Source organism: Chiloscyllium punctatum, chromosome 3, assembly GCF_047496795.1.
Source record: "Chiloscyllium punctatum isolate Juve2018m chromosome 3, sChiPun1.3, whole genome shotgun sequence".
Lineage (NCBI taxonomy): Eukaryota > Metazoa > Chordata > Chondrichthyes > Orectolobiformes > Hemiscylliidae > Chiloscyllium > Chiloscyllium punctatum.
In genome coordinates this window covers 116,549,923-116,561,952 of record NC_092741.1, presented here as the reverse complement: position 1 = coordinate 116,561,952, position 12,030 = coordinate 116,549,923, and the positions used below count along the sequence as shown (strand labels likewise).

General features: G+C 39.2%; 1 protein-coding gene across 2 annotated transcripts in view; it reads left to right on the top strand.

The window, feature by feature from the left end:
• Positions 1 to 4,508: 4,508 nt before the first annotated feature.
• Positions 4,509 to 12,030, top strand: part of galnt2 (UDP-N-acetyl-alpha-D-galactosamine:polypeptide N-acetylgalactosaminyltransferase 2) — a 109,861-nt gene continuing 102,339 nt past the window's right edge. Inside the window, exons 1-2 of one of the 2 annotated variants that reach the window (XM_072558892.1) lie at positions 4,569 to 4,712; positions 11,110 to 11,152. In XM_072558892.1, coding sequence (XP_072414993.1) covers positions 11,126 to 11,152 — 27 coding nt within the window. In that variant the 5' untranslated portion in view covers positions 4,569 to 4,712; positions 11,110 to 11,125. Of the gene's footprint in view, positions 4,713 to 11,109; positions 11,153 to 12,030 lie in introns of both variants that reach the window. The other variant, XM_072558883.1, reaches the window with a different exon arrangement.

Here is a 12,030-nt window from a genome sequence, read left to right as displayed (position 1 = left end):
GGAAAACTCAGTGATCTTTGTTCCCAAGTTCTATTGTTGAGATGATCCTTATTACTTGTCTGCTGGACAGCTTGTTGCTTCGATCATCTTTCTATTGGTTGGTAAGAAACACAAGGTGACCAGTTCAACTTATGATAAGTCTCTGAACTATTGGTTGAAAGTCACATCCTACAAAAATAAACTGGTTTTTGTTAAGGCTTACTGTGAGGTTTGACTGCAAAGAAGAGAGTGACCACTCTTCCTATAACTGATTCCCTACTGCAACCTGTTCAGTTATGTGAGAGTCAGTACACAGTTGTTGGCAGACTAAACCTGATTTGCCTTTCCAAAATGTAGCACCTCACATTTATCTAAATTAAACTCCATCTGCCACTCCTCGGCTTATTGGCCCATCTCATCGATATCCCGTTGTACTTTGAGGTTACCTTTGCTATCCAATAAACCTCCAATTTTGATGTCATCTGCAAACTGACTAACCATACCTCCTATGTTCACATCCAAATCATTTATATAAATGACAAAAAGCAGTGGACCCAGCAACAATCCTTATGGTACACCAATGGTCACAGGCCTCAGTCCACCACCACCCTCTGTCTTCTACCTTCGAGCCAGTTCTGATTCCAGATGGCTAGTTCTCCCTTTATTCCATGAGATCTAACCTTGCTAATCAGTGTACCACAAGGAACCTTGTCGAACGCCTTACTGAAGTCCATATAGTTATGCACTTAGTGGGGAGTGTTGCTGAACAAAGAGACCTTGGAGTGCAGGTTCATAGTTCCTTTAAAGTAATGTCACAGGTAGATAAAATAGTGATAAAGGCATTTGACATGCTTTCCTTTATTGGACAGAGCATAGAGTATAGGAGTTGGGAGGACATGTTGCGGCTGTACAGGATATTGGTTAAGCCACTTTTGGAATATTGTGTGCAGTTCTGCTCTTCCTCCTACAGGAAGGATGTTGTGAAACTTGAAAGGGTTTTGAAAAGATTTACAAGGATGTTGCCAGGGTTGGAGTGTTTGAGCTATAGGAAGAGGCTGAATGGGCTGGGGCTGTTTTCCCAAAAGCATCGTAGGCTGAGGGGTGATTTTGTAGAGGTTTATAAAATCGTGGAGGGCTTGGATAGGGTAAATAGACAAGTTTATTTCCTGGGTTGAGGGAGTCCAGAACTAGACGCCATTCTTTTATTTTGAGAGTGGAAAGATTTAAAAGGGATGTAAGGGGCAACTTTTTCATGCAAAAGGTGATGCATGTATGGAATGAGTTGCCAGAAGAAGTGGTGGAGGCTGGTACAATTACAACATTTAAAAGGTATCCGGATGAGTATATGAATAGGGAAGGTTTAGAGGAATATGGCTCAAGTGCTGGCAAATGGACTAGATTAATTTAGGATATCTGGTTGTTATGAACGAGCTGGACCGAAGGGTCTGTTTCCTTGCCTTACATCTCTATAAGTTCTCTATCATTGATGATTGATCACTAGTCCATAGACCAATGTCTTTTGCCAGCTGCATCTACACACAGCCCCAAATCAATTGCAACTTAAACTTCAATTATTACTTGTTCAAACAGTTGTTCACATGATGCCTGGCATGGGTGTCAGATTACATGCTTTCAAATGGTCATTTTAAACCAGCTATTTTTCATTTCAGTTCACAGTTTTTCTTAAAATTCAAAATAAAAATACATGGTCCTTACAATATCTCATGTTTTCAAAGTATTTCTGTTTATTGATATCAAATACCTCAGTTCTTTGAATTACTTGCAGCTAGTTTGATGGCTTTCTGGTGGAACTAATTCTGGTTGATTTTAAAGCAGATAGCAACATGGCTTTTCATCATTTATAAGTTCAAAGATATAGTGTGTATTTTGGTTCCAACATCCTGTGTGGTTAATTAGCATCTTTGTGATTCACCCAGTCTATTTTGCATGGGGAAAAGAATAATAAAACAAGGAAAGCTTGATAGGGTCCATTGACTTCTGGCTGCCACAAATGGAATTTTGATGTCCCCTTTTGTTTAAAATTAAAGAGAGAAGCAGACATGCTGGAAGTTCATTAGTTCCTTTATATTGGTCCCTGCTTAAACAAAGAGATCTGTGAAATCTCGGATGGCTATGAATGTCCATATTTAATTCACAATACCCTTGAGATTTAAGATTGTAGCTCAAGTGTGAAGGGTCACATGATTTACAGCAGCCAGTTTAATATCCAGTTTTAAAATTATAGATTGAAGGATCATAGTATATGACACTCGTTACTGTTTGAATGGAATACACTAATTTCAGATGATATTCACACACAATAAACATATTTCACTTGTACATGTTCAATAAAAACAGTTTCTGTGGGAGAAACCCTGCATGTAGGGCAGCATCTGTGAAAAGAGAAAGTTCAGTTTTGCATCTCTCAAGTTCTGCAGAAGAGTCAAATTGGACTCAAAGCATCTCTCCACAGAAGTGGCCAAGCCTGCTGAGTTTCTCCAGGACTGTTTAGTTCAGATCTTCAGCATCTGAAGTATTTTGTATTTGTCCCTTGTACACCTAATGCTATTCAGTAAAAAAGAAAGTGTTTATGATAATGAACAGCCTTACCTAAGCTCAGATGCTATGCAGATGATATTAAGATAAAGAGAGCAACAAAGTTACTTTCAATTTACTGTTCAAAATTGCAATTAGCCTCATTGTGATAAAAGTGTATAATACATTAAGATTTTTAATATAGAGGCAGACAGATTGTAGTTTATGTTCAGTGAAGATAACTTTAAAAAAAGTAATTTGGAACATGATCTACACACATAATTTCCACAAAAAAATGTGATTTGATTAAGAATTTAAGAGAATACCTGTGTATTAAATAATGGAATGTTTATACTATTGAGTTTACAACTAAAAGTTATTGTAGGAAAAGAAAAGATTTGAGGTCACTTGTTTAGTTTTGTTTGAGTTCAGTTCAGTAAAGTCGTTTTCCCCCTTCTGGAAGGGTTTAATTTGTGAAGTCTCCAAGGTGTGAAAGTTTGTATAGAAGTTTTAAAATTGTCAGAACTGAAAAGTGGTTTACACTATCAGAACATAAAGGAGGGGTAAGGACAGTGGAACTGAAAAGAGAGCACTACACTATCACAGCAGTCTGAGAAGGAGAATTTGAAAGTATCACTTAAGAAAAAAAATTGAAGAGTTGAGAAAGTGGTAATATTTCTTGGATTGAGTATCTGTCAAAGTGTTTTGCTGGGATACAGGATAAATCTCTTTTTGCTATTTATGGTAAGGTTTTTCTAACCTGTCATATATATAATCTTTAGTGTAATAAGTTTGTACTTTTGTATTAAGAACATTGGCAACCTACCACACCGCATAAATAAAACTTAAGATCTATCAATCCAGGTTTCAATGTTGGATTTGACTTGTCCAATATTACAATCAACTGGAATCATAATAACAGCTTGATTTTCTAATTAGCCATATGTGGCAAGTGGCTAACATATTGGAGAAGACTCAACCCAGATGAAATTGGAGTAGAAGATATTTATTTGTAAGCTAGTTGATTGCCTGTGTTCAAAGCGTTAGCTGGCCCTCCCGCTCTTTTTTAGGGAATAATATTATGTAGTTCAGCCTTGCATTTGATCCCAATGTTTCCTTCAGAAGGAACAAAACTCTGCTTGTCTGGGAAAAGAACATGAGGGCAAGCTGGAGAAGGATTGTCAACTTTGGTCTGTCATATTCCTGAAGTTCTGTCGTGTGACCACCTGAAATGATGAAACATAATTTCTTCTCATTTTCAAAATACTAACAAATAAACAGCAGTGTTTGAAGAAAATAGGATAAAACCATTTTTGTAATACTTATTATGACTTTTCTACCAGGTCTACCCACAGCAGTGTCTGAAGGAAATCAATCCTAGTTCCTGAAGACTCCATAAGGGAGTGATAATAAGTATTAGAGTTAGGTGATGAGAAATGGTAAAATTATTAATCATCCAAAGACTATTATCCAGTAGTCCCTAATACAATACATAATAAGTTTTGTCAATATTGTATACAATGTATAATACTATTTGCAATGGGAAATGGGTTTCTTCGTTATTATATACAGTGGGATTAGTTTCATATGTGCAACACATAAGTAATTTCTCCATTATAAACAATGTCTAATTAGTTTTTTATTATTGTATGCAATGCATAATGAATTTATCTATCATTGTATGAAATGTATAATTCATTTACAATTATATATAATGCACAGTTAACGTTTTATTTTTATATATACACAATCCAGAATTAGATTCGTCATTATTAAATATAAGGCAGAATTAGCTTATTATAAACAACGTAGAATCTAGTTTCATTATTACAAACAATTCAGAATTAGTTTCATTTTATGTACTGATTCCTTCATTAACTTTTTGTGTGAGAAACTCATGTTTATCACTGATTTATCGGCCGGTGTGTCTTTGTCCTCTGCTGCTGCACACTTGCTGTTACGTACCCTTTACCCTTTGACCTTCGCCCAGGCGCTCGCTTGCGCGGTTCATCGCTGATGGATGCTGAGCGTCGTCTCGTCGCTAGTGCCGACACGGCCTGTTCCTTTGCTTTAGTTGCTTCATTCCTGCCTCGCTCAAAACTATGAGAAGAAAGTCAAGAATCCTGCTGTGCTTCGCCTTCCTCTGGGTTTTGGGGATCGCTTATTACATTTACCTGGGCAGCGGGACGAACCGGAAGGTAAGAATTGATTTTTTTTTTGAAGTGCGGTTGGTTCAGTGACTGGGCCTCTGCTTTCAACCTAACAGGGAATAATGCGAGCCACGGGATCCGTCTCAGACGTTCGGCTGGAGAAAATTGCTCGTACTCACAAGGACGTCCATTGGATCACACGTAGATACTACCCAAATAGCAGCTTTCATACTGACTGCACACTCAAGGACACAGTCACAGAAGAGCACTCGAACTCACTATACATACAGGGACAGTTCTGCACATAGTTAATGCTGTCTACATTGGAATATATGGTAGACCACTTAAGGACATTCGTAAAAGCAGATGTCTGCGTACATAGAACCCTTGGTTAAACAGTGGAGCTTAGGTAAAATTATAATATTTTGCATAAACTCGGATTTTGTTTCAAGCACTCTTCTGTATACCTGGAAAATATGAAACAGTGAATTGTCTTATTTTTGTGGGAATCCTGTAGCATTAACTGGAACATTAAACATTCATTTATACACATTCAAACATCGACCATTACTCAAACTCAGTCAGATGCTCATTCACTGAACCTCTCATTCATGCTGACATTCGATGCAGTACTCTTGACATACGCTCAGACTTGCATTCAATTTGTAGGAAATTACACATTAAAATCTCGGTGAGTTGTGAGACCTTCGTTGGATCACTTACAAACATTCAGACTTCACTGACACTCTCAAACAATTCCATGCAGTATCTATATCAAGACAATGAATTGCAGTCATATGGAAAGGTGCAATAAATGACATTCAGCTGTAGTCAGGTTAACGTTGTTGATATGGATTTCAAGTTTCAACTTGACATGGATTGCTTTTACTGCTTAAGTGTGATATTTGTATTTTGGCTTTATTGTTTTGCAGTTTTATTGGGAAAGATATTGTTAAAACAAAAGAACTGCAGATGCTGAAGATTTGAAACAAAAGCAGAAATTGCTGGAGAAACTCAGTAGGTCTAACAACACCTGTGAGGAGAAAACAGAGTTAACATTTCACATCTGTTGACTCTTCTTCAGAGCTGTTCTAAAGAACTGCTGAGTTTCTCCAGCACTTTGATTGTTTCAGATTACCAGGTTTGTAGTAGTTTACTTTTATTCCTTAAGTTTAAGATTGTCATTAATACATTCAAAAATGGAAAAGGCTTTATTCAGAGAATCTATTCACTTGCCTTACAAATATTCATTGATTCCAAATACACTGCCTTCTGAGGCACTGTTTCAAAGTTGCACAACCCTCAGGGAGAAAAATCTCTCCTAATTTCTGTCCTGAAAGAATGACCCCTAACTTTAAAATAGTGGCTCTTAGCTTGAAAGTGATCCACAAGTGACCTTGTCAAGACAATTTAGCATCTTATGCATTTCATTCAAGTCACCGCTCATTCTTCTAAACTCTAGTAAAATAGGTTCAACCTTTCAACGTATCCTCATAAAGCAACCTGCTCATTTCCAGGTATTGATTAGCAAACCTCCCCTGAAACAATTCCAGTGTATTTATACCCATCCTTAAATAAGGAAACCAAACTTGTACACAGTATTTGAGTTGTGGCCACATAGATATCCTGTAACTGGGACATAACATTCTTTTTTGTTCAATTCTCCTCATAATAAAGGAAATTGACTTCCTTGATTATGTGCTGTAATAACTTTTTGTGACTTTTGTACCAGAACACCTAAATCCCTTTGCATTACAGAGTAATGCAATTTTAAAAAAATTATTACTTTGATCTTTTTCCATGTTAGAATTAAATCTTCGATTTATGATAGGTTGAATGATAGACTTATGTGGGTGTGTTGTGTAATTTAGGCATTCAGCCTCACGGTACAAGAGTATCGTTTAAACAAAAGGAAGCTAAGGCAGTTTCATGGGCTAAGAGTTAGAAGGTTGTAATTACCTTCTGATCTGTAAACTTGCCAATAATTGTAACGAGTAATTCCACTGCTACAATAGAATCTTTTAATCTGGGTTCAAAGCTTCAGAACTGGAGAATTTGAAATGGAGAAACGTGTTCCACTGGGATCGGTGCTAGGGCCACTGTTGTTTGTGATATACATAAATGATCTGGAAGAGGGCACTGTTGGTATGATCAGCAAGTTTGCAGATGACACGAAGATTGGTGGAGTAGCAGAAAGCATAGGGGACTGTCAAAGAATACAGGAGAATATAAATAGACTGGAGAGTTGGGTGGAGAAGGGACAGATGAAGTTCAATCCAGGCAAATGTGAAGTGATGCATTTTGGGAAGTCTAACTCTAGAGCAAATTATAAAGTAAATGGAAGAGTCTTGGGAAAAGTTGATGAGCAGAGAGATCTGGGAGCTCAGGTCCATTGTACCCTGCAGGTTGCTGCACAGGTGGATAGAGTGGTCAAGAAGGCTTATGGTATGCTTGCTTTCATCGGACTGGGTATTGAGTATAAAAGCAGGCAGGTCATGTTAAAATTGTACAGGACTTTGGTTCGGCCGCATTTAGAAAACTGTACAGTTCTGGTCGCCACATTACCAAAAGGATGTGGACACTTTGGAGAGGGTGCAGAGAAGAGTTACGTGTATGTTGCCTGGTATGTAAGGTGCTAGCTAGGCAGAGAGATTGAGTAGGTTAGGATTGTTTTCATTAGAAGAAAGAGGATTGAGGGCATACCTGATTTGAAGTCTACAAAATCATGAAGGGTAGATAGACATAAGCTTTTTCCCAGGGTCAGGGGTTCAATAACAAGAAGTCACGTTTTCAAGGTGAGAGGTGAAAAGTTTAAGGGGGATACACGTGGCAAGTAATTTACACAGAGGGTGGTAGGTGCCAGGAACGCATTGCCAGCAGAGGTAGTAGAGGCAGGCATGGTAGATTCATTTAAGATACATGAGTAGGTGTGGAGTAGAGTGATACAGATGCTTAGGAATTGGACAACAGGTTTAGACAGTGGATTTGTATTGGCTCAGGCTTGGAGAGCCGAAGGGCCTGTTCCTGGGCTGTAAATTTACTTTGTTCTTTGTTCTTGTTCTAACTGGGCATTGCCCCAATGGACTTCAGTCAAATAATCTTTTACTACATTTCCACCTTTTTCAAGTGGTTTGATATTATTTGTAAATTTTGGCTTGTATATCAAAATTACAGTTTGTGTGTGTTTTTTAAGTATCAGCTATGGTTCAGTTGTGGTAGAACACTTGACTCTGAGTCACAATATTCCACTCCAGGTCTTGAGTACAAAAATCTATGCTGAAATGGTGCCCTATTGGGGATCCTGTCCTCTTGAATGAGACATTAAACCAAGACCCCATTTATCTGATTGAATGGATGTAAAAGATCTCAAGTTGTTATTTTGAACAAGAGAAGGGGAATTATCCTTGGTGTCCTGGCTAGTATTTATCCCTCAGTCAACAGTTAAAACTACAGATTATCTAATTGTTTTAACATTGCTGGTTCTGGGAGTTTGCTGTGCACGAAGTAGCAGCCACAATCTTGTGTTATAGCAGTGGCAACACTTCAAAAGCACTTAATTGGCTGGAAAGCAGTTTGAGACATCTGGTGGTTGGGAAAAGTGCTTTAAAAATGCAAGTTTATCTGTGCTTATTTTTAAAATTGGAATTGGCACAGAATTTTTATGCAAATCTTCTATGCAACTTGATCCTCAGGTTCTCCCCTCCAGAGGAAGGTGTAACCACCACCACCTTCCTTCAGCTGCCCTTAACCTGCTCTTCAAGTCTCCTGCAGGGCAGTGATATCAACTAAGTTTGGGAGAAGATTTGTAGCTCGGGTGCTCGTTGTTGTGCTTCTGTTCGCCGAGCTGGGAATTTGTGTTGCAGATGTTTCGTCCCCTGTCTAGGTGACATCCTCAGTACTTGGGAGCCTCCTGTGAAGCGCTTCTGTGATCTTTCCTCCGCCATTTGTAGTGGCTTGTCTCTGCCGCTTCCGGTTGTCAGTTCCAGCTGTCCATTGCAGTGGTTGGTATATTGGGTCCAGGTTGATGTGCTTACTGATTGAATCTGTGGATGAGTGCCATGCCTCTAGGAATTCCCTGGCTGTTCTCTGTTTGGCTTGTCCTATAATAGTAGTGTTGTCCCAGTCGAATTCATGTTGCTTGTCATCTGCGCGTGTGGCTACTAAGGATAGCTGGTCGTGTCGTTTCGTGGCTAGTTTGTGTTCATGGATGCGGATCGTTAGCTGTCTTCCTGTTTGTCCTATGTAGTGTTTTGTGCAGTCCTTGCATGGGATTTTGTACACTACATTAGTTTTGCTCATGTTGGGTATCGGGTCCTTCGTTCTGGTGAGTTGTTGTCTGAGTGGCTGTTGGTTTGTGTGCTGTTATGAGTCCTAGTGGTCGCAGTAGTCTGGCTGTCAGTTCGGAAATGCTCTTGATGTATGGTAGTGTGGCTAGTCCTTTGGATTGCGGCATGTCCTTGTTCTGTTGTCTTTCCCTTAGGCATATGTTGATGAAATTGCGTGGGTATCCGTTTTTGGCGAATACATTGTATAGGTGTTCTTCTTCTTTTTGCAGTTCTGGTGTACTGCAGTGTGTTGTGGCCCTTTTGAATAGTGTCTTGATGCAACTTCTTTTGTGAGTGTTGGGGTGGTTGCTTTCGTAGTTCAGGACTTGGTCTGTGTGTGTGGCTTTCCTGTATACCACTGCAACGGACAGCTGGAACTGACAACCGGAAGCGGCAGATTCAAACCACTACAAATGGCGGAGGAAAGATCACAGAAGTGCTTCACAGGAGGCTCCAAGCACTGAGGATGTCACCCAGATAGGGGACGCAACATCTGTAACACAAATTCCCAGCTCTGCGAACAGAACCACAACAGTGATATCAACGTTGAAGTACCAGAGTTCACCAGCAACAAGGTCAGTGCTTTGTTCTGGAGAATTGTTTTGCTTGTTGCCCATGAAGTTTCTTATATTCCAGGTTCCGAAATTGAGCTTGACTTTGGTTTTTAGACCGCAGGTAAATGAGCCCACTGGATGTGGAATTTCAGGCAGGTTGCTGATGAAACAGACTGTATTTAGGATACCTTTTGTAACGCCTTCCCTATGAGAGGTGAGTAGAGTAGATCCTGAAGAGGGCTACTGAGCCATGAAGAAAGCTGCTGAAACGCTTGTTCCTGTTGTACAAGTGAAATGACTGAGTCAAACTCCACCACCTACATGCTGGTCTAAAGCTAGGGACTTCCAGGTCTCCCAATCCTGGCCCTGTCACCTCTCATCAATTGCCGCAGGGCTTATGTTGTGTGCGATAGAGGGGTTGAATTCCTCTAGGTAGATACCTTGTGTGGAACATCTTTTAAAGTTGGAATGATGTTGTTCATCAGCATACATGGTCCTTAAAAGGAAGATCCAGTTCCAGTGGTAAGGAAACTCTGGCAACTGGGGATTTTCCTACTGCTGCAGCCTTCATCTGCTGTTGCAGTCATTGATATCACACAAATACAGTGTTTTCTGCCTGGATCGCCATTGAGGACTTGTTTTGGATTGCAGTTTGACTGGTTTCTCCCCCTTTCACTTCATGGGTGGCCCTGCCAGGAGGTGAGAACTCCTGATGCATCACTCTTGGGATCAACTAAACATTCAAACCTTTCCACCGCAGCAAGGTGGCCATCCATAGAAAGACAAATCTATATATTTCTTATTTGCTTTAACAATTGAATAAAGCACATATTTTAGGTTTCTGCTACTTATCAATAGTTGGTCATTTGTTGGTTAATGTGAGTAATTCCACATGTATAACCTAAATGAAATGTCTCTGAGAGCTTGATGGGTCAGAAGGTAAAAGGATTATGTATAATTAAGTACATCTTTGACCACTTCATAATAATAGTAGTGTTCATATATGTAATAATATTATCCAGTTTGACGTTCTTTTGCATTCGCTTTTTACATTGTGACCCTATCTGCCTACTTGTGTGGATGTAAAAGATCTCATGGTACTCTTGTATTCCAATAATTTTCTTCCCCAGTGTCAAAATTGATCCCTCACCCAATGTCACTTTAAAAAAAAGGGTCAGTTCCAGTAACAGTGCTGTGGGTAAAGTGCTGCTGAGTTTCCAACATTATATAGTGACAACAATCCAAGAGTGAAAAGTGCTGTAAAGCACTTTGGGTTGAGGTTGCGAAAGGTGTTCTATGACTGCAGTTTCTTTGTTTATATTTGCATTGAGAGGAGAAATTATAAGATTTATTTCTCATTTAGTACGATAACCATTAGTTAGACTGCCAACCTCTGATTCTTTATCCATCCCATTTTTGTCATAGGTCCATGGTTGAAAAGAGAAATATTTAAAATACCTTTTGGCTGTGTTTATTTTGTCAAAAAGAGTGAGATTGTGCATTGCCACATGTAATGTTTTTAAAATCACTTCCTCATCCAGTTTTTTTTTTAAACTGTGCCAGCAGGTTTGGACATGGTGCTATGTGGACTGTGTGGAGAACAAATATGGTACTGATTTGATTGTTTTACTTCTTTGATGTTATAAAACTTTTGTATTGTTTGTACTCAGACCATTGATGTCACTGGCAATACTGAATAAGCTGGTTATTTCAGTGGGCTAGAGGGCCAACCTTTGTTCAGGATAATGACAACGGTGCAGGATCAGTTTCCATTCTGGCTTGGGCAAACCACCACTGATGAAAAAGCTGTCAAGGAAGATTATTCTGGATGAAGAACCAGCTGACAATAAATCAGTGACTTGCCTGCATGCAATGCACGAATGGTATGCCACCCAAATTCTAAATATTATGTAGACCATTCTTATTTGAGGATTGAAAGCTGATAAATCCGTATAGCCTGATAATCAACATCTGAGGGTACTAACTAGGTAGCCATGGAAATAGTGCATGTGTTGGCTGTCATATTTCAAAATTCTGTAGATTCTGTAACTGTCCCTAGTGATTACAGATCAGTTAGCCTAAAATCAGGGTAAGTGGGGAAAATATTATAGTCTTGAATAAAGGATGTGGTAAAAGGACCCTTAAAAATACCAACAGTATTGCATAAAATTAATGTGGATTTATGGAAGGGAAATTGTTTGACAAAGCTACTGGGAGTTTTAAGGACTTAACTAGTAGAATAGATGAGGGAGAACCAGTGTGTCGTCCCAATTCCCCCCTCAGTCAAAGCAAAATATAGAGGCACAGTATGGTTTTACCTCCTCCATCTTTATTCCGGGCCCTGCAGGGAGAGAGAATGATCGTCCATGTGCGCAGGGACATGGGTTCCCGGTCTTCTCTCTTAAACAGCAGTTTCGTAATGAATTATATAGTAATTTTACAGGGAGGAGCATTCAGATAAGGCAACACATGTATTGATTGTAACAG